This window comes from Vulpes vulpes, chromosome 13 (genome assembly GCF_048418805.1).
Source record: "Vulpes vulpes isolate BD-2025 chromosome 13, VulVul3, whole genome shotgun sequence".
NCBI classification, from domain to species: domain Eukaryota; kingdom Metazoa; phylum Chordata; class Mammalia; order Carnivora; family Canidae; genus Vulpes; species Vulpes vulpes.
In genome coordinates, this window is record NC_132792.1 from 86,885,444 (window position 1) to 86,908,956 (window position 23,513).

Consider the following 23,513-nt stretch of genomic DNA (forward strand, 5'->3'; position numbering starts at 1 on the left):
CTGAAATCAAGATGTTCTCAGGGCTGGTTCTTTCTAGAGGCTCTAGGGAAGCATCTGTTTCCCCCGTCTTTCCAGCATCAAGACGTTGCCACATTCCTTGACCCATGGTCTCCATGGTCCTCCATCTTGAAAGACAGCAATGGCAGTTTGAGTGCTTCTCACACCAAATGCCTTAGGCTCTCCCACCTCCTTATTTTACTTACAAGGGATTTACCTGGGATTACATTGGGCCCACACAGATAATCTGGGAAAAAAGGTCTCACTCACCTCAAGATCCTAGGGGTGCCTGGGTGGCTCAGATGGTTAAGTGTCTGCCTTTGGCTCAGGTCATGATCCCAGAGTCCTGGGATGGAGCGCTGAGTCGGGCTCTCTGCTCAGCAGGGACTCAGCTTCTTCCTCTCTCAAACAAATAAAATCTTTAAACATTTTTTAAAAATCCTTGTTTATACAGAAAAAATGCAAGGTTCTAAATCTGTATAATTGAAAGAAAGTTAGTAAATGTTTAAATCCCTATAGCCAACACCCCATTCAGGACACAAAACATTTCCTTTACCTCAGATTCCCTTCTGTCCCCTTTGGGTAAAATTCATGCTCTCCATAGGCAGCCACTGTTTTCCTTTGATTAGTTTTACCTGTTGCTAAACTTCACATAATTGGAATTATATAATACCCTTTTGTGTCTGACCCCTTTCACTTAAACATGATGTTTTTGAAATCCATTCACGTCGTGTAAGTCAATGGTTCATGCCGTTTTATTGCCGAGTAATATTCCATTGTAAAATATACCACAATTTTGAAATCTATTCTCCTGTTGATGGATACAACACATGGCTTGGTCCCAGTTTGGGGCTATGAATGAAGAAATATATATAGTTATGAAAAAAAAAAACTAATTCAGTTATATCTATGAAGTCCATGTTGTCATGTAAAGTAACATATTTCCCAGGTTCTGACCATTAGCATGACCTCCTTTGTCTCCTGGTCCTACCACTTCTCAACTGTGCCTAAGGCTGAATCTGCTAATCACCTTGGTTCTTGCCATGGGCTCTTAAGGAGCTTAGCTTGTATTCAGCCTCTTGAGCTTTGTCCCAGATCAGACTCTGACACCCTAACCCAATTTTAGTAACTGACCTCTCACCTCTTTCCTTGTAACCAAGGCCCCACCTTTGTACTCCAGGTCTACTTCCTGGATCCTGGCATGACGCTCCCGTGCTCGAGTCCTGCATGGAACCTCAATTCTCTTAGAGCTAAATGACAGTCTGGTTTACTGCAAGCCTCCAGAGAAACAGTCCTGTCCCATATCCTAACCATCATGGCTGGATCTCTGATGTGTGGATATCAGGCCACACAGGAAAAACACTTGCCAGGCTGGGCTTCCTCCTCTTGCCCATGACCATGCTCCTATGAGGCTGGCTCTTCTGGTGGGCCCAGCCACTAATAATCAGACCTGGATTGCCTTCCAGACAAGAGTCAGTCAAATCTAGCTCAGTGTTTCTCAAAGTTTGTTGCAGGAGATTAGGATTACCTGGAACATCTTTAACTATCCCGATATCCAGACTGCACCTGGTACCAATGGAATCAGATCTCTGGGGAATATAACCAGCATATTTTTAAAACCTCCATCAATTCCATTTTGCAGGCAAGATCAAGGACAAGTGAACCAGTAATTTACTGCTCAAAAGTGTGCTCTGCCTCCCAGCAGATCAACATCACCTGGCTACTTTCAGAAATACAACAACTCAAATCTCCAAGCCAAGACCTACTTCTGTAGGATCTGCATTTCAACAATATCCCTCAAGTGATTTTAAAAAGCTCTGATCTAGCTCTTCCCACTCTATCGGAACTCTTGTCATGAAAAGTTCATAATGGAGCCTGTTTTTCCTTTTAATTGAAAATTATAGTAGTTTTAGAAAAAAATTGAAATAATTCATCTTTATTGAACATTTAACGTGGATAGGCAGATTGTTGGTGATTTATATACATTGGCCCATTCAATCTTTTTTTTTTTTTTTTTGTATTTTTTAAGATTTATTTTAGAGCACAGGAGCATGTGAGCCAAGGTTGGGGGAGGGGGTGCAGAGAGAGAGAGAGAGAGAGAGAGAGAAAATCTTAGGCAGACTCCCTGCTGAGCATGGAGCCCTGACAGGGGGCTCAACACGGTGCTCCGTTTCATGATCCTGAAATCTTGACCTGAAATGAAATCAAGAGTCAGCGGCTTAACCCACTGTGCCTCCCAGGCACTCCGGCCCATTCAATCTTTACAACAAACCTCAGTAAAACCTTCCCCTGTTGCTCTGTCAATGCTTGATTCCCCATTCTCTCTCTTTCTACAATCTGATGTTTCTTTATATATAGCTTTTAATTTATGTACACATTTTTAACATTTTTTTTGTCTTAACTGCCAGGCTGAATGTCCCACGAAAATGAGGACCATAACATATCTGTCTTCTCTTATCTCTACTTTGCAGATGAGGCAACTTGCCCCAAGATGTTGCTTCCTATCAATGAGGGGAAGGATGTAATCCTTCTCTGAGCCTAATCCTAGTCCTCTGTCACTGCCTCTAACCCCACACCACCACTCACCACCTCAACAGCTGAACACAACTGTGTGTTCTGTATGTTGCCTTCTAGTTTGTTTGCACGAGTGCTTATTCTACACGATGGCAATCAGAATGCCCATATTGCCTAGAATTTTTCTTTTCTCACTTAAAGTATCACAATGCTTTTTTTTTTTTTTTTGCAAACGTTGTCTTATATTTTAAGAATGCCTATGTAATAATTTACCTATTACAGTGATTTACTATAACTACTTCACCAGTTAACTATTGCTTAGCATTTAGGCATTTTCACTGATATTTATTTATAGGTAACTTTGAACCACACATCTTTGTGTGTGTCCTTGAACTGAGTTAAGTTTCTACTTTCTCACAAAAGAGAAACATTCTTATCTCATTTTCACCTTGAACGGGCCACCCCTGAACTTTCATGGTGTCATAGCTAATTTATGCAAGCATGCGAAAGAATGGGGAAAATTGTACTGTAGTTTTTATTTTTATAAGACACATAGAATTGTGACATTTTCACTGTTCCATCTTATCCAAGCTTCTTCGTTAAATCGGCTTTGGAAATACTTTTTTCACTTAGTTATTTCTGCTTAATTTTGAGGAATGGCAAATTGTGCCCACGTGCAAATTTTGACGTTGCTTATTCACTCCGCAAATGTGCTGACCTCTTGCTTCCTCAAATCACAGCTGAGTTCCTTGTCTGCAGTTCAAAGATAAGGTTTGACTGGAGTCTGAACTGAATTTCTAGGAACCCAGGACATAAAGGAGACAGATGATCCCTTATGATTGCTCCTGCTGCATTTGACCTCACCCTCCATGGTCTCATTTCAGTGATGTAGAGAACTTCGGACCACAAAGCAGATCTGAGGTCTAGCTCCTGACTGGACATTTGCTCACACTGGTACCTTACTCCCCTGAGCTCATTATCTCACCTCACACAAGGCAGTCCCCTTCAGCTCCACTGCAGCTCTGCAGAATCTCATAGAATTGGGAAGATCACATGAGATAATTGATATGAATGTGCTTAAGACACTCTAAAAGATATATATGTATGTGTATAATGTCTGTACAAAGTTGATTCAGTGCAGAAATACTTATAATTCTGTATTTTAATATTTAAAGGTTTAACACTTGATTAGGTATTAGATTTACTGACTCAGTTATTTGATGCTTAATATTTTAATACTTAAATATTCTAATAGTTAAAAACAACTGTATTTTAAATTTGACACTGTGATGAACACTTTTTTCACTCAACCATATTGTATCCTTTATAAAAAAAATTTTTTTAAAGTAATTTCCACATTAGACATGGGAATCAAACTCACGACCTCAAGATCAAGAGTCACATGCTTTACCAACTGAGCCAGCCAGGGAGCCCACAACAGATATTTTTTAAAGACCCCCAATTCTACCTTTTTGTTCTTTACTTGTACAATTAAAAAAAAAAAAAAGAATTGCTCACATAATACTATTTTATTAAGTGTTTAAGGAAGTATCTTTAGAAAAACTGGAACTGCTAGAGTTGTCAAATTGATCGACACAATGAGATAAAATTATCTCCCTATCAGGCAAAAAAACCCCACAAAAAAAACAAAAACAAAAACAAAACCCACGAAAACCAAAATGAGAACGTGGGTGGGTACTAAGTCGTTTTGTGTTTCCAGTGTGAGAAAATGAGATCTGAGAAATGTTGTGAATACTTTTAATAGAAAAAAAATCAGAGGAAATCAAATTCTTTAAGAGGGACCAGACGTAGTTAAAAAAGAACAAAGCAGTTGAACGCTCACGTCAAGACTAACTCCCATAGCTGAAGTGAGGCCTCTTCCTGCAGCCCGAAGGGCGAGCTAACGATTCAGTCCCAGTGACCCTTCTTGCCGTCCTTAGACGAAGTGAGAAACAAGCTGCGCCTCATTGTCAGAAGGCAGAGCTCCACGGATCCTCCGCTAAGGCCGGGGGGAGAGGCTGGCTAAGCCCCGAGTGCCCTGCTGGGCGGGGAGGCCGGAGGCCCGGAGGCCGGAGGCCCGGAGGCAGGAGGCCCGGAGGCAGGAGGCCCGGCCACCGTCGGAGCAGAGGGCCGCGGCTCAGGGGCGCCCGGGCGGGTTCCGGGGGCGCAGGCGGCCGGGGGCGGGGACCGGGGTTGGGGCCGCGGGGGGCGCGGGGGCCGGAGGGGGCCGGGGGGCGCGGGGGGGGTCGCGGGGGCCGGGGGTGCGGGGCGGCTGCAGGGAGCGGGGGCCGGAGGGGGCCGGAGGGGGCCGGAGGGCGCGGGGCGGGTGCAGGCGGCGGGGGCCGGGGGGCCGGGGGGGTCGCGGGGCGGCTGCAGGCAGCGGGGGCCGGGGGGGGTCGCGGGGCGGCTGCAGGCAGCGGGGGCCGGGGGGGTCGCGGGGCGGCTGCAGGCAGCGGGGCCGGGGGGCCGGGGGGGTCGCGGGGCGGCTGCAGGCAGCGGGGCGTCCTCGGCTCCCCCCGCACGGCGGGCCGCAGGGGTCGGCAGGACCGACGCTGTCTCCGGCCTGTGGGAATCCTGGCGCCCGCGCCGACTGGAGCACATTTTCTTCTCCTCCCGGCCACGGCGTCGGCCCATGCCCCGGGCTCGGCCGGGCCCCCCCCCCCCCCCCCAGCCGGGGCTCCCCGAGCACCGCGCGGGGCGGGCGGCCAGCTGGGGCGGCGGGTCCCGCGGGTCGCCGGGGCCGAGCGAGGGGCGCGGTGGGGGCGGGTCGGGCGGGCGGGGCGGGGCGGGCGGGGGGTGTGTCCGAGGGGCCGGCGGGCAGGAGGCCGGGCGGGCGCCGGGGCGGGCCGCGCTGTGCCGGGAGCCCCGCGGTGGCCGTGCGGCTCCTCCCGAGTCCCCGGAGTCCCCGAGCGGCGGCGGCGAGATGCGCGGCGGCGGCGGCGGCGGCGCGGGGGTCGCGCTCCTGGCCTCGCTGCTCTGGGCGGCCGCCCGGTGCCAGCAGAGAGGTGAGCCCCGGTGCCCGGTGCCCGGTGCCCGGCGGGCGGCGGCGGCTGCGGGACAAAAGCGCGGCGGGGTGCGGCTTCTTGCGGGGGACCCGGCGGGTCGCGCACGTGGGCTCCGCGGGCCTGGGCGGCGTCTCCGGGGCCGGGCCGCAGAGGCTGGGGACGCCCCCGAGGCGGACGCGGCCGGCTCCGACCAGGGCTTGGAACTGCTCGGGGGGGGGGGGGGGGGGGGGGCTTCCCCTCGGCTTGGGTCTTCTGCGGGTCTGTTTCGGGTGTTTGGTTCCTTGCAATCAGGAGCGCAGCTGCCGCGAGCGTGCGGGGGGGTGCGGAGGGGTTGCGGCCCCGCGGGGTCCCCACCTGCAGTCCGGGCTGCGGCGGGCGGGCGGGCGACGCATGGGAAAGGCGCCCCCCGAGTCGCCCTCATTGTCCCGCGGTGGGAAGCCGGCCGGTCCGCGGCGGGGGAAGGCGGGCTTCTGGGGGCGCCTGGCGGCCCGGGTGGGCCAGGGGGACGACCCGGTGGGAAGCACGCCCTGGCCGGCTGCCCGGGGGCTCCCGCGCCGCCCCCGCAGTCGGCGTCCGGCCGCCGCTGCGCCTCCTCCCCAAGCTGCGCTCTTTGTGCGGCCCCGAAGCGGCCAAACCAGGTTCAGAGCGCGGGCACCCCGGGCCGAGGGACCCCGGGCCGAGGAGGACTTTGCACGCTCCCCCGTGCGCCGGTGCACCGGTGGTCTTGGCAAGGTTGGGGGAGAACCGAAACCCCAAGCAAAATTTCAAGGCTTCTACCAGTGCCTGCGCCCCTTTCCGCGGACCCCTCCATCCCTCGCTGGACAAAGTGGAGCCTCGGCTAGGTCTTGCCAGCGTCGCTCCTAGTTGGCTGGGCGGCCACACTGTGTTGGATGCACCGTAATGTGTGTCACATATGACCACGGGCACATTCCCACAAACACACTTTTCATTAAAAAAAAACAAAAAAAAAAAAACACGAAAAAAAACCCAGCTCAAAAGTAGGGAGGAGGAATGCGAAATACTCTCGTGGGAAAAATGTGTGTTTGGGCATTGTGCAGAGCTGTGAACTCTGCAGGGACGTGTCGCTCTCATTCATTCAGGCATCCGTGATGAGCGCACTCGAGCGGAGCTGGCCACGCAGCTTTGAGCCCGGCGCCGGCTCCGCGCGGGCTGGGCTGGGAGCGGGGCTGGGGTGCAGGGGGGCGCAGGGGGGTGCAGGAGCTGGGCGTTCCAGAAAGGAGCCGGAGGGAGGGAGGGGGGGAGGGAGGGGAGGCTCTGGCGCTGAGAGCACAGCTCCTTTCTCTCCGGCCGCTCAAAGTGCACGAGTCCCAGTTTCCCAAAGGGTGGGGAGAGAGCAACTTGGCCCAGACTTATTGTTCTAAGAAATTGAAAGTCCCAGATGGAGGAGATGCCCCGAATGTTTTTCTTGCCCCTAGGAGCTGAGCACTTGGCGTGGGACGTTATGAATGGTGTTTGGAGAAAGTGGGACCACATGGGGCTTTCCTGCTTAAGATGCTGTGGAAAGCCACCCACCGCGGGAGTCTTTGAGTCTTTAACACTGCCTTCCCCACCCGGTCAACCAACACCCTGCTTGCTAGCGAGCACCTTTGAGGGAGTTTTCATTCTAAAAAATAATCTGTGCTCTACATATATAGCGTAAATAACGAGTGAAATGGTATAATGTGGTCGTGATGAAAGCATCCCGACCTGTAGCACTGGTGAGTTGGCTCTCTGGTGCCTGCATTTTGGAAAATGATCATTATCTAATAGCACTCAGATTATTAGCAGTTCTCGATAAGATCTGTGTCTCTCTGGATTCCCTTAGGACTCACAGTATAGGACCCAGTGGTTCACTGACCTTGAAATGTAACCTGTTTAAAGTGAGTTATTCCTAGGTCTAGAATAAGAGGTGGTGTGTTTCTTAAAATAGTGTTTTAAGTCCACAACTAAGCAATTACATAGAATTACAATTGTTTCATAGGTTGGCTCATCAGCTTTTCTCTTTTAAATCGTCCTTTTTTTAAAAAAAAAAATAGTTCTGAGTATAAAGAAAAAATGTATGAATAGAAGAACATTTACTTCATTTTCAAAATCGCATAGTATTCAAATTTAGGATGTATATATACTCCACAGTAAAGTATGTATGCCTCAAGGGGTTTCAAAGGCATATTTTTCTCTTCTGTAGCTGTATTGCCCAAGTAAGGGCAGAAAAAATACTGATCTTAGCAGTTAGAAACAAGAATATGTGTAATAAAAACACTGCCCACCTTCTGCATATCCTAGGCTTTGGCCCACTCCTTTCCCCTTCCTCTTTTCCAGACATTAAATACAAAGCCTACCACTGTAGTTAATATAACATCATAAAGAATTTAAATGTCACAAAGATATGAAGTAAATGTATATATTGTTTGTAATGTCTTGTGCCACTCTTAGAATTGCACTGCTGTATAAGCAAGTATCATAAGATGTTTATATACCCACTTATTTCCAAGAAATCATCCTTGAAACCTTCTACCATTTTATAATAATTCATTCAAAAAGTCCTATGGATATTCATTATCATCTACAGTAACTTTGGGGGGGGGTGGTGACAAGATATATCTTTAAGCTTTAGATGTTTTATTCTCTGGTCTTACTAGCTGGGGGAAATTGGGCAAGTTACTTAGCTTTCCTCTGCTTTGGTTTCACCATCTGCAAAATGGGAATAATAACAGGGCCTCCCTGGAGAGGCTGTTAATGATAAAATGAAACGATGCAAGAAAAGTGTTAGAACAGTGTCTAGAACAGTGTTAGCCCTCAAAATAGATCGGAGGGCATCATTGTTACTATTTTATACAGAATTATGGGGGAGGCCCTCTTCCCAGCTATATTCCCTGGTTTGCATAGTTGTTTCAAAATTTGGAGTCTGGACTTGGAATTAGATAGTCTTGGGCTTAAATACCAGACTTGTCCCTCTGATGAGCCATAACATTAGTTACCAGCTCTGAATGTCAGTCTTCCTGTCTATAAAACGAGTAGGATTCATGTGATTAAATAACACATGACAATATTGGCATGGTGTTGGGCATGTCATAGTGTCACAGGCATAGGATCTGTGGCCATGACTGTTATGTTATGCCTGTCATGTGCGCTCACCATCCCGGGCACCCCTCCCTCTTTCATTGCCCATATTCATTTGGTCATTAAGACTTGTTGATTTTACCTCCTGCAAATCAGTGCAATCTGTCTCCATTGTTTTGTCCCCACTGCTGACAAGGCTCAGGAACTGTTTATTTTTCCCATGAAATATTGTTTTGGTTCTCTCACCAGACCTCCCTCCTCCTGCCTCTTCTCCCTTCTCAGCACTACCACCTCTGATTTTTCTAGAAACACCATCATACAGGCTCAGACTGGTGCCACTCCCATCCCTTACTTTTTCACATGTATACACAAAATAACAGCAATGTGCATCAAACTGGGGCTAAACCAAGGAGGCTGGGACTCTGGCTAGCCTGTTGTCCCAGAGCTGAGGGGCATTATTTTAGGCACACTTGTATCTACTCATAGGCAACCAGTATTTCCTTGCATGCTGGCTGTGAAGTGCTGTTTAGGTTCTAATGCCCTGGAAAACCTTCCCAGTCCCCTGGATGCCAAAGTACTTATTAGGTGCTCTTCCCTAAACTCCCAGCGGGTCTCTCCACTTAATGCTGTTGTCGTGCTTATCTCCTTATCTTGGTGGCATAAACAAATGGCTGGCCAATCTCTCTTGCTCAACTGACTTGCATGTCTTGAGAGCAGAGACTGTTTTATTCATATCTGCAGGATCATTGCTTTGCAATGTTCCCAGCAGTTAATAGCCACCCATCTTTGTTGACCCAAATTGAAATTAATATCTTTGCTTATGAATCAAATAACTTCGAAAAACTTTTTTTATAGATAATCCATGCCCATGGTACAAAATTCAAATATAGGAAAAGGTTAAATCTTGACTTTTGTCACCTTCTTTTGAGGCAACCACGACTTTTGGCTTCTTGTTTATCCTCCCATAGATGTAACTCTTAAAAGCAAGCTGCTTTATGGAACCTACTTCTTCTGTAACAGTCTAAGGGAGGTCCCACTTATTTCCTGACAAAACATCAAACAATGTTCCTCTCTCCACTGCCCCCTCCCCATTCTGATACTTCAGTGGCTCTGTTGCAGGGTATTAGTACATCATTTAATGATGGTACAGACTTGTAAACCTGTCACCTTCAACTTGTCCCTTCTAACATGGTCTTTGATAGAAAGGTATTACAACAGTGTTTCCTAGATCTTATGGAATTTAAAAACTAGGTGACCGATTGATTTCATGACACTGTTCTCATTCTGGCAGTGTTGCTTACCATGCATTAACAAGCTGTTCCTTATGCAGTAAATACTTTTTTGAAAATATATTTTAGGAGATTTATGATACCAAGTTGGAGTCAAGTTGGAGAATAATTCTTTTGGAAGTTTAGGATAGTGTGTTATTTATTTTACCAACTAAGTATGATTTGCTACTGGAACACCTGTGGCAGACACAGAAAAATTTAATTAAAAAAGAAAATTCCCAGTGAATGAAGTCTGCACTTTGAATACAAAAATTAGCTGGAGACACCAGGGAGAACTCTCTGTCTTAGACCTTAGATGATGTTTTTAGTTACATTCCACAGAAATGTTTGGACAAACAAGAGATATTATAGTCTGCTAAGAAAGATGTCTATAGCTTATTTATATGCTTACAGATAATCCTTTTCTTGCTGTATTTTCTAAATACTATTATGTCTCCATGGACAAGTGAGTAAATAAATAAAAGCATTTCAAAATTAATGAGGAGAAAAAAAATCCTTTATAAGAAGTAATTGAGTTAAGGTCATGAACTTGGGTTCTGTTGGAACAAGCCAGCCAGGGAGCTGTTTCGGCCCCAAAGCACCACGGGGACAGCTGGGTTCACTGCATTTCCATGTCCTTGATGCTGAGGGTGACTGTTAGTGCCCAGAGTAACCATTTCACATCACAGAATCCCCCCACTTGAGGCTTTGTGATTTCAAGGCTGGATCAGGAGAGCTTTCTTTGGGTTAACTAGTTCCCAATGATTCTGTGTCTTGCTTGGGGGCAGGAGACAGACAATGGAGGCAGTGAGAATCCAAATCAGCCTGAGGGATGGCATTCTTGCCTAGGTAAGCATTTATCTCAGAGTGTTCATCCAGAAACCGTGGTGAGTGGAAATACATAAGATCCTGGCTTCAGCTCCTGTGCATGCTTTTTTTTTTTTCTTTTCTGAATTTACTATTTGAAGTTTGCATCTCTTCATTCCTGAAGTTTCTTTGAAGTCTGATCTGCTGGCCTAGCAGGCAGTGTGACTCAAATTCTTGTGCCAGAGAACCTCCTGCACTGTTGCTGGGAATGTCAAAGTCAGATCAATGAGTATGTTTAGAAAATGCCCTCGTTCCTTCCCCATTTCCTGAAGCATTTCCTCCGTTTTGTTCCCTTGTTTCTTAACTTCCCACCAGGACCTCAGGAAATTCTCTGGCCCTCTCTTGGATGGCTTGCCTAGAATTCTGTAAGGGGAGGTCAAAAAGAAGGATTATTTTTTTTTCCTGCAAAGATCAAATCCTTAGCTCCTAGCATTTCTTTCAATACACAGATAACTTGAGGCTCCAGGGTTCTTGTGCTCAGACCTGAGATTTTGGCGGAGGGAGGGTGGCACCACCCACAGATGCTCCACAGGCAGGGTAGCTTTAACAACCAGAAAACCCTTCCGCAGCCCCTGGATCGCCAACCCAGCCCTGAGTCCTGACTCTCTTCTGGCCAGGAGCTCCCCTGGCTCCCTATATTTCATTTCACACGAGGGGACTAGCATTTGCCGGGCAATGTGAGATCTGGAATCTGTGTTTCAAAAAACCTTATTCCCATTTTGGTATCCACAGGCACAAGGACTTGAAAGGCACAACTTTCCAGTTGGTCTTCAAGCCGACTCTTTTGGGTTTCTAGTTTAGTTATTTCCACAACTCTTCTCTGCCACTCAGCTTGCCTTCTGTTCCTATTATTGTGCCCTATGGTGCCCTATGCCAGCACTCTTTCCTCACCCTCAGAATTCCGCTATCCAACCTTCCCGCCTCTTTATTCTAATTCTGGCTTTTTTTTTTTCAATGAAGGTGTAACTGACATATTACATTATATTAGTTTCAGGTGTACAATGTAATCATTCGATATTTGTATATGTTGCAAAATGATCACCATGATAAGTGAAGTTAACATCCATTCTTATATGTAGTTACCAATTTTTTTCCTGTGATAAGAACTTTTAAGATTTACTCTTTAGCAACTTTCTTTCTTTTTTTAAAATTTTATTTATTTATTCGAGAGAGAGAGAGAGAAGCAGAGACACAGACAGAGAGAGAAGCAGGCTCCATGCCGGGAGCCCGTCGTGGGACTCGATCCCAGGTCTCCAGGATCATGCCCTGGGCTGAAGGCAGCACTAAACCCCTGAGCCACCCGGGCTGCCCTTTTAGCAACTTTCTTTTTTTTAAATTTATTTTTATTTATTTATGATAGACATAGAAAGAGAGAGAGAGGCTGAGACACAGGCAGAGGAGAGGGAGAAGCAGGCTCCATGCCGGGAGCCCGACACGGGACTCGATTCCGGGACTCCAGGATCGTGCCCTGGGCCAAAAGCAGGCAGGAAACCGCTGAGCCACCCAGGGATCCCCCAGCAACTTTCAAATATGCAATACAGTATTATTAACTGTGATCACCGTGTTGCATGTTACCTCCCCAGGATTTGTTTTATTTATAGATGAAAGTTTGTACCTTTTGACCTCCTTCACCCACACACTGATTTTGTTTTTGTACACTCTACTTTTCCCAACTCTTTATAACTGCACTCCTGGATTCAGGGAAAATTTTGTTCTAGAATTGTGGGGTGGAGGGCTTTTGAGAGATTCACTAACATGTGAAATGCCTTTGGAAGCTTATATTGCTTTTCTTAAAGGGAGTTGCCATTTTAAAATAGTATCTTCCTGGAGTAGAGGTCATGATCTCAGGGTCCTGGGACCAAGCCCCTCTTTGGACTCCACACTGGGCATAGAATCTGCTTGGGTTTTTCTCTCCTTCTCCCTCTGTCTTCACCCCTCTGCATGCTTGCTCTCTCTCTCTCTCTCTCAAATAAATAAATAAATCTTTAAAAAATTTTTTGTAAAAGTACTCCCTGTGTGATTCCACTGTGCAGCCAGGGTTGGGAGCCACTAGGTTAATATTATGAACTTTGCTGTGCCAGTGAATGGGATTACACAGTAAGGCAGGCTTGGGAAAGGAAGCGGTACCTGGTAACAGCCCCTACCTGGGGGCAGATCTGGGCCACTGACCCCACCGAGCCTGCTACCTCCTGGAGGCTAATGCCCTGTGCAGATACCCAGCGCTCAGACCCAAGCACCCTCCCTGCTCGCCTCCCGTCTGTTGCATGCAATTCCCACTCCTCTGGGAAGCAGGGGTGATACTAAGCACCTCAAAGTTGCCAGGGCTCCCTGCACTCACAGCCTGTGTCACTGACGTTTCTTGGACAGAGACGGTTCCTTTTGGTGTCCCAGGAGCCCCCTGGCAGGTGTTTGTCATTGGTGAGTGCTCAGCTGATATTTATTAATTGCTGCGATTCTGGTTACAGGAGCCGTTTGCTGACTTCGTCCTGCATAAAGGCCCTTCTTTCGTTAAACCCCTCCTGATCAAATATGACGTTCAGAGTCCCTCCTGTCTGGGGATACGATCCGGTCCTTGCAGGTTTGAGTAGTTGATTGATAGGATTATTTTTTCATTCTTTAAATAATTCACCAAAATTTAGTAAATCCATCCCATATGTAGACATTATCTGGTGTCGTGTCCCTCCCTCCCAACCTCTTTAAATGGACAAGCCACGAGTATCTTTTTCTCTGGGTTTATCTGGACTGCCTCCTTCTCTCCAGATCCAATCTTCACCTTCTCAGGTCGAGTGACTACAAAGTCTAGCTGTCCTTACACACCAACTTCTCCTATCCTCCGATCTTGTCTTTGATTGATGATCCATTATGCCCTTGCTTTTCCTGCCTTCCTTCAGAAGTTTTGTTTTTTTTTTTTCCCCAGTGTTTGGCTTATTGTTTCCTTTCTAGCTCCACCCAAAAAGAAAAGAACCATTCTTCCTTTTACATCCCTAGCACCTCCTACCACTACCACATACACAACACTCCCTCCACACATATACCACATATACTGTGTATCAAACACACCCCCTGTATTGACTTTGTAGACCAGCTCCCAGCACAGGTACTTGGAAAGGAATTAACCCCAGAATGCCAGAACCAGAGTCTGGACCTGAGCACATCTTTAGAGATGGGGGGTGGGGGGAGGTGAGGGGGAGGGCAAACTCTGCCGGAAGGGTCAGCCCAGCTGCAGGTGCTGAGTTGAAGTCTGATGTGGCAAATAAGAGCTCAGAAAGCTGTGAAGTTGACCGTATCACTCCACTCCTGTCGAATGGCTTCTCACTCTCTGGGAGCAGGACTTCCAGGGCCCTCTGTGCTCAGACCTCTCCATAGCTTCTTCTCCCACTGCCAAGCCTATTTTGGCCATTCTGAGATCTCTGGTTCCCACAGTGCAATGTGGTGGCTCGCACACTGAACACACTGTCCACGGTAAGTCATTTCTGTCGCCTGTGGCACTCTGACCTACTCTGTTCTGCCCCATAATTCAGGCTTTCCACCTGCTTGTTGCCATGGCAATTTGTTTATATACCTGCCCAGCACATCATTTTGTAACTGTTGACTCGCTGTCTCCCCTTGAGGGCAGGAGGTGTTGTTCTGATTTCTAATGGCCAGCACAGTGCCTGGCATTTAGTGTCAATCCTGTAGATACTAGCTGTGTGAATGTATGGAAGTCCCAGTGCAGACAGGCAACAGGAGTAGGAAGGAGACCAGTGGGCATCATTTAGGGATCCAGGCAGACACGTAGTTGGGATTAGGGAAGTCGCTAAACAGAGTGCTAATGTCCTGGGGCATGGTAGCTGGGAAAAGACAGGATACCAGCTCAAGAAGGCTGGGTGACAGAAGTCAAGGAGGGGTAATGAGGAGGAATTCAGATAATTAAGCAAAGGTAGAGGGTATACCAACATTTTGGGGACCAGGACCTTAGCTCACATTCTAAACCAGAACACATGATCAGGGATGACCTAGTGGCAGAAATGAGAAGTCCAGATGCTTTTCGTGCTCACAGTTAGCATCCAAATATGGAGAGAGAAGAGCCACAGAATCTGATAATCAGGAGCTTGCTAAATAACTTGAAGAGATTAACCATTTTTTTTTTCCATCTACTCATTCAGTACAAAGAAAGGCCGGATTACATTTTTATAGTTAAGATAATGGCTGATGGTGATCATTCAATACAAATTTAAAACTTGATTATATTTAACAAAATCTTGTTCCTAGATTTGGAGCCACTAACTTCTAAGTATCTCAAGGCAGCAATGAACACACACAGTCAACAGGTACTTAAATTTCTAGAATGTTCCACACATTGGTGACCAGTGGATTTTGCACCTCCAGTGCTTGTTGTCAAATGAGCATGAGGAATATTCAAAGAATCCCACTGCATGTGTTCCTCAGTTCTGATCTGGGAGAGATTCTTGTTTCCAAAGGTCTCAAACACCATTATGACTCCACTTGTTACTTTAGAATAACATCACCATAAACAGAGAACTCTGATTCACCACTACATTTCTACTGCATGGGGCTTCCTTTTAAAGAATGTGACTTCAAAAGATTTGTTGGCATTAGTTAACTAGCTCTTGTAGTTATATTTTTATAATAGAGGTTGTTTTTTTATTTTTTGTTTTTTGTTTTTTGTTTTTTGTTTTTGTTTTTTTTTTAAAGAACCCTACCTGCCTGTGGTTGGAGGACTTTGTTTAAGTGGAAGAACAGCTGTTCTCCTCCGGGCATTCTGAGCTAAGCCATCCTCCCCTTCTCAGGAACAGAACAAAGACATACAGAATTTATGTCACAGATGGATTTTTGTTTGATAAAAATCACTTATTACTGAATGAAAGAATGGCCTATTCTCCTTAGAAATATGAGTATAACATCTCCTGTGTCTTTAGTGGTTTCCAACTTTGTTGGTTTCTTTTTCAATATTATAATTGACTGAATTAAGATATGCCTCATTTAGGTGCTCAGACATCCCTGAAAATTTGTGCATAAGACAGTGTCTGTCAATGAAATAATTTCAAATTGAGTAGTAAAATATTTCCAAAATGATATTCAAAGGAATCAGCTAGTAAAGAAAATAAACATCACTTCAGTTTCTGTTACCAACTGACCTAAGCCAATTTTGTCATACAAAATGCTTAGGTTCTTTTTGAGTGAATGATGGAACCCATTGAGAAGTTTGAGGTGCACAAGGATTCACTGCTCCCCTACAATCTAACCCACCAGATGATGTCAAATGCATAGCTTACACATTACAAATTTATTGACATACCTTAATTAGCAGTCAAATCCAAAACAAGTCAGAGACCACAGGCAATGAATTTGATAGAATTGCAACTTCTTGTCCTGGATGTGCAGTCTTCTCTCTTGAATCAGCATCAAGCCATATGCAACCATCCTAAACCACTGTCTGGATGCCAGACATTTCAGGGATCAGTCCTCAGGTGGTATCACCATCCTTCAGAATGAAGGCTACAGGTTGTGTGATCGTACACTCGGTACGCACATGAGAGTACGCACATGAGGAGGGACTCCTTTGTGTTTCGATAGTTTTATCAGGGTATAATTTACATACCATAAAATCCCACCAATTGGATGTGTGCTGTGCGATGGTTTTTGGTAAATTTGGAGTGTTGTACAGTCGTCCCCACAATCTGGTGTGGAATATCTCCAAGACCTTAAAAGTCTTCCTTATGCTCATTTGTACTCAGTCTCCACCTCCACCCTCACCTCAGCCCCAACCAATCATCTGCTTTCTATACTTTTAGATTTGCCCTTTCTGGAAATTTCATGCATGTGGAGTCATACAATATGTGTCCTTTTGTGTCTATCTTCTTTCTTTTAACAAAATGCTTTCTAGGTTGATCTAGGTTGTGGCATATATCTGGAGGTTATAATACTTTATTGCTGAATATTGTTCCATTGTGTAGATAGCCGTTTTTTAAAATCCAGTCACCAGTTGATAGACATTTTCATTGCATCCATTTTGGGACTATTAGGAGTGATGCTATAAACAGTTGCATTCAGGTCTTCCTGTAGCTAGGTTTCATTTCTCTGGAGTGAAATTCCTAAGAGTGGAGTATAGGTCATATGGTAAGTTTATGTTAATTTTTTTCTTTAGGTTTTATTTATGTATTTATTGGAGAGAGAGAGAATAGGGGTGGGCAGAGGGAGAGGGAGACAGAGAATCTGAAGCAGACTTCCCTGAGTACAGAGCCTGACATGGGGTTCAAGCTCATATGATCCTGAGATCATGACCTGAGCTGAAATCAGGAGTCAGATGCTTAACCGACTGAGCCACCCAGACAGTCCTTATGTTAATTTTTTAAAAAGACTATGAGTTTCTTTTCCAAAGTGGTTCCAAAGGGATTCCTATCAGCAGCTTATGAGCATTCCAGTTACCCCACATCTTCACCAGTACTGTATTTATCTTTCTGGTTGTAGATATTTTAGTGGCTATGAAGTGGCATTTTGTGTTTTAACTTGCACAAAATAATGTTAACTTAATAATGAATGATATGGAACATATTCCATGTGCTTAGTAGCTATTTACACATCTTCTGTGGCAAAATATCAATTCCAGGGGTGCCTGGGTGGCTCAGTTGATTAAGTGTCCAGCTCTTGTTTTGGCTCAGGTCATGATCTCCGAGTCCTGGGATGTAGCTTGCATCCTGGCTCCCTGCTCAGCGGAGAGTCTGCTTCTCCCTCTCCCTTTGCCTGTCTCCCCACTGCTCTAGCACACGCACATACTCTCTCTCTCTCAAATAAATAAATAAATCTTCAAAAATATCTATTCCAATATTTTGCCTGGTTTTTATTGGGTTTTCTGTCTTTTCAGTATTGAGTTATGAGTACTTCATATTTCCTAGATATGAGTCTTTTATCAGAAATATGATTTGAAAGTATTTTCTCTCAGTTTATGGCTTGTCTTTAGATTTTCTTTTCCTTTTTTTTTTTTTTTTTAAATTTTAAGTAGGCTCTATATCCAATGTGGGTCTACAACCACAAGAACAAGAGTTACACACTCTACTGACTAAGTCAGCCAGGAGCACTAGATTTTCTTTACAATGTGTTTTGAAACATTAAAGTTTTTTATTTAAAATCCATTTTACCTTTTTTTTCCTCTATAGATTGTTCTTTTGGTATCACATTTAAGAATTCTTTGCCCAGTCCAAGGTCACAAAGATTTTCTCCTCTATCCTCGGTTTTTCTACAAGTTTTCAAGTTTAACTCTAACATTTAAGTCTGTGATCCATTTTAAGGTAACTTTTACATTTAATGAGGAGGCAGGGTCTAAATTTGCTGTTTGGTATAGTAGTACCAAACATTTATTTGAAAGACAAAACTGCGTTGGCATTTTGCGAAAAATCAATTTGCCATAAATATAAGTATATTTCTGGATTTTAATTGTTTCATTGATTCATATGTATTTTTTAATGCAAAACACCATGCTGTCTGGATTCCTTTGGTTTTATAGTAAGTTTGAAAATTTGTAGTCTAAGACATTCAATTTTGTTTACTTTTTCTAAATTACTTTGACAGTTCCAGGTCCTTTGTATTTCTATTAGGATCAGCTTGTCAATTTCTACAAACGATGCCCACTGAGATTTTGATAGGACGGAGGCTGAATCTAAAAACATTGCAGGGGAAATTGCTGTCTAATAATACGGAGTCTTTCTACCTGTGAAAAAATACATCATTCATTTAGGTCTTTAATTTCTCCTAGAAATGTTTTTGTAGTGCTATAGCCAGAAGCCTTTCTAAGATATTTTAATGTATGTCGGTCCCTTGACCACCACGAATTTCTCCAGTGAGAGTCCATTTCTATTACCTATTATCATGCCATGAACAATCCACTAGTTTTCCTAATAGCCCATTTCTCACACTCTCCTTGCTCATTAGCAAAATGCCAGTGTTGGTAGAGACAGATAGCAGGACACTATGGTGAGACCTCTGGAATATAAGCAATCTTCCTGACTGTAGTACCAGCTGATTACCCCCTGGGAGGTACCTTTCCAGTGTTAACACTAGCTGCATCTGGGTAGTTTAACCTGAGACACACACACACACACACACACACACACACACACATGCACACAACTCTCGCATACTTTATACCAAAGTATCTGAAATTCCAGATATTCTACTAGTTACCATGTGTGCTTAAGTAGGTGTTCATCGTGAGTCAGACCTCAGTTTACATCTGAGGAGGCTGACGACTCATCAGCTTAGGCAAATGAGAGAGAACTCTGTGAGAAATGCAGTCCCCGTGAGGAAAGCAGCACCACATTTAAAGAAGCGCTGGACTGGCAGCCCAGGAGAGTGGCCTCAGAAATAAATGAGGCCCCTGAACTTGCCAACTTCTTCGGGGTGAGAGCCAGAGGAAAGTGCAAAACACAGAGGCAGGACTGTGCTGCGGTGCAGGAAGGGAGGGCTGAGGAAGATCGGAAACTGCGTGTGTGGAGCCAAAAGACTTAGAACGGGCAACGTGTGCAAACTCTGGTGGTGAGTGTGATGAAGATGGGCCATTGGGTTTTTACTGGTTTGTTCTAAAAGAAAACGTGCTACAGAAGATGTGTGTCAGTGTGGTTTAGCCTGGGTTCTGGTTTCTTCATTACTAATGGGTGCAAATAAAGTAAATTTTCCCTGCCTATATTCTCAGAGTAAAAGATATAGAGAGGAAATTTAAAAATAAAAGGATAATCATATTGAACATTTTATTTTATTAATTTTATTTACCCGTTCATGAGAGACACACACAGAGAGAGGCAGAGACACAGGCAGAGGGAGAAGCAGGCTCCATGCAGGGAGCCCAACGTGAGACCTGATCCTGGGTCTCCAGGGTCACACCCTGGGCTGAAAGTGGCACTAAACTGCTGAGCCACCCAGGGTGCCCAAACATTTTATTTTAATAAGTAAAAAAGAGAGCATCTCAAGGCTACTGCTGTGGTGACGAACTGTGTCTCCTTGCCCTTCCCCACCTTTCTCCAGCTATTTTCTTTACTGGGCTGGGGAGCTGGCTCCACCTTCTGTGAGTGGCCCTGCTTTTGCCTTCAGAGGTGCTCTGAAAACTCCCTTCTCCTTCTGTCATCTAGACCTAGAACCTCTCCTGGAAGCTCAAATGCAAGGTCCCGAGACAGCTGGGGCAGAGAGGTCATGCTGTCCTCTCTAACCCACCTCTCCCCAACTTGGGGAGAGCCCTCCCCGCAGCCCCCACAGAATGCCAGCAACCTGCAGGACTCAGGCTGAAAGGGTGACTCTCCCTCAGAATTAGACTGTCTAATAAATATCCCTCCTTTAAATTTTATCTTTATGTTGTAAACGTTCGCCATGTCTTCAACAGCATCATTTTCACTGTGAGTAAGCCAGGCCAGTGGCTGCATCTTTCTGGTAGAACAGGGCCCAGGGATCAAACCACTGGTTGGCTTTAATCGATTTTCCTGGTTGAGGCTCCATTGAGCCTTGTGCATCTATTATGTCTTCAACTTTGGAACTCTCAAAGATTTCCCCTCTCTTTTCAGTAAAGCCAAAAGCCTTTGTTCAACAGAAAAGCCCCATTCCCTCTGGAAATAGTTGTGCAGAGGCTCTAAGACTTGGATGCAGGATGGGTTGTCTAGAGTTCTGGTTAAATAGTGACAGAAAAGTGCTAGGGGGAAAGCATGGTCTTACTAATTAGTCTGCTGATCTTTGTGCCAAGGCTTGGCCGAGTAAGCCAACCCCAGAGTATTAAGAGCTAGAAGCAACCCAGGAGATCATTTAATCTTTTGAATCCAAAACAGCAGCCCCTGGGAGATGGTCTGCCATGAAGCCTCCCAGCCCTACCTCAGACTTGCAGTCAGAATCTGCATTTTTAAGGAGACCTCCAGGTGATCTGTACATGGAAAAGTCCAAGAAGTAATGTGGTAATTCTCAACAGTTGAGTACAGAATGGCTTTTCGCAGAGTTGAGCGCAGAATGGCTTTCAAATATCTTGTACATACCTGAATTATAACGATCAGATCTGTGGATACTAAGGATCATCTTCTGTCTTTAACAGCATGGCATTATTATTATATTTTTTTAAAGATTGTATTTGTTTATTCATGAGAGAGAGGCAGAGAGAGGCAAAGGCACAGGCAAAGGGAGAAGCAGGCTCCATGCAGGGAGCCTGATGCAGGACACGATCCCAGGATCTGGGATCAATCCCAGAGCTAAAGGCAGATGCTCAACCACTGAGCCATCCAGGCATCCCAAGCATGGCATTATTAATTCAACCTTAGATCACGATAGCTTTTTTCCTAATACTGTTTTCATATTGTGCATAATGGAACCATAATCACAAGGAACCATAATATCTCTTCTACCTTTGCCAAGATTATGCAGTATTTGCAGTGGATTTGGGGGGGGAGGGGAGTAAGGGTCCTGCATCTATCCCTGTTAAACTTAGCTGGTTTTGTTTTGGCCACGTTGAGATTCCATTAATTTGATGACCTCATGTATTCATGCCCCATGCATGTGATGCCTTTTTATATCATATTTAAATTGAACAAGGAAGCATTGAGCACACAAGGTAGGAAACCAAAGTGTCTGCCCTCAGTTCAATATACTGTAGGTTGCTTCTTTGTTTTTCAAGATAACTTTTTGGGCAAGTACACTGCCTCCCACTTTTCCCCCTGTGAATGCACCAGGCCATCTTGGGCCTTCTATAGGAAATCGGTTCCTGTGGGGACCTCTAGGATAAAGCAGAGAGCGACCAGAGTGCTGTGACAGAAGGGGAACTGGAGGTCTGTAGTGAGATGGAGGCAAAAAGAAGACAGAATTTGAGGAAGAGAGAAAGGTCAGTTTTGACAAGGTCAGGTAAAGTGAAGGTGAATTCAGGTTGGGTTGGGCAACATGGAAGCTGATGCCCTTGAAAAGGGCATTTTTAGTTACTTAAAGGAAGAGAATCCCAGCTGAAGTTGAGTGAAGAGCAGGTGTGAGGCAAGGAACAGGAGAGTCAGTGAGTGAAATTCTTGCACACATCCTCCACCTGGTAACAGCTTTTTGAAAAGAAGTAGAGACATGATGGCATTAAATATATACATCTCTTGAAAGAGGTAGCCTGATTTCAGAAACATACCGTGGTAGTGAAACTGAGAAGATACAGGATTATCAATCCCAGTGAGAATGCTACCGAGATAATTCAAGTCTGTGTACTTTTGATTGAAGTGTTTACTCTGGTTGTTAAATGTATTTGTCTGCGGTTGGTGTCCAAGGGAGGAGATATCTCAGATGATTTCTTTGTTTGTAAGGTGTCCCTGTAGGAATGAATTGGAATCAAAGGAGCTGTAATCTGGTGGATCCAGCCACTCTGGGGTCATCCTACTGGTGTTCAGTTGCAGCTGGTAACTTGAAGGCCGACTGATTTGATCAGAGGTACATGGCCACTTGGGAGGACAGTCCCAAGCTACTAGTAGGTGCATGAAGAATTAGAGCAAAATGAAAATAGGGGGCCCTTTGTTTAAATTATGAAAACTTTGAGGATAGTTTCAACGGAGCATTAAACCAAGGGTGAAGGCACTGGTCACACGCCCTTGAAGTGGCCATGGGCTACATTCCTCAAAGACGATGCCAATGTTTTAAAGCAGAAGCAAGGGGATCCCTGGGTGGCGCAGCGGTTTAGCGCCTGTCTTTGGCCCAGGGCACGATCCTGGAGACCCAGGATCGAATCCCATGTCGGGCTCCCAGTGCATGGAGCCTGCTTCTCCCTTTGCCTGTGTCTCTGCCTCTCTCTCTCTCTGTGTGTGACTATCATAAATAAATAAAAATTTAAAAAAAAACACTGGTTGTTTTAAAAAAATAAAGCAGAAGCAAGTAAAACCTATATAATAGAACACAGGCAGAAGTAAGAGAAATAATTAATTAAGACCTTGAAGGGTTAGTAGAAAAGTTGATGGTTTTTGGAAGTGTTTGGCTGGTTAAAAAATGTGGGATTAACTGATGTCTTTAGGTATTTAAACGAATGTTATAAACATTGTACATATTATACACAATATAAGCAAAATATATGATAGCATTTTAATTCAACAGGCTGTCCGTGTTCAACATAAAGGCCATCCTTGCTTTTTGACCCTTCTTTTAAGCTGGTCCACTCCTGTGAGGATCTAGAAGGAGGGAGGAGGAATGGGGCCTTCCCAGGGCAGTGGGAATGATACAGAATTGTCAAAATATGTGTGTGTGCAGGAGCTTTTGTGTTTTGCCTAAATGCAATAATGTTTTCGACAGGTAGAGTATTTAAATTGCTGCCCTTGGCAACAAAAGAGAAAAATACTTCCTGATGAATGAATAATAGTTTTTGTCTCTGCAGCTAAGCTCTTATGCTGAATCAAAACCCACGAAGTCACGGGATATAAACATCAAATGAACCTTTGTGGGAGGAGTAGGCGGGTCCTGATGAGGTGCTGTCTTCTGCGGACAATGTTTGTGGCTAGCTGGTTCATTCCGCTTATTCATCTTTCAGTGAAAACCTCTGTCTTTGTCAAGGGTACCTTGAGTCCATTGCTATGGAAATGGAACTCAGCAAAACCCTGTGAAGGTCTTTTGCTCACCACCCCCTCTGGTTTTCCCGAGATTAAACTTCTCTTCATCTTCCCACATGAAACAACAACAACAAAAAAAAGTCAACTGTGTTAAATGCCAATCTCCCCAGAGTTTGAATTTGACTTTTCCCTTACTGATTATGTAGGGTTTTTCTTTCTTTTTCCTTCTCCGCACTGTGCTGGAAAGGGCCTTGGAATCTCTAGAATATCTTAAAGCT

General features: G+C 45.1%; 1 protein-coding gene across 1 annotated transcript in view; it reads left to right on the forward strand.

The window, feature by feature from the left end:
• Positions 1-5,390: 5,390 nt before the first annotated feature.
• The window catches only part of LAMA1 (laminin subunit alpha 1), a 155,007-nt gene continuing 136,884 nt past the window's right edge, over positions 5,391-23,513 (forward strand). Inside the window, exon 1 of the mRNA XM_072734926.1 lies at positions 5,391-5,516. Coding sequence (XP_072591027.1) covers positions 5,435-5,516 — 82 coding nt within the window. The 5' untranslated portion in view covers positions 5,391-5,434. The remainder of the gene's footprint in view (positions 5,517-23,513) is intronic.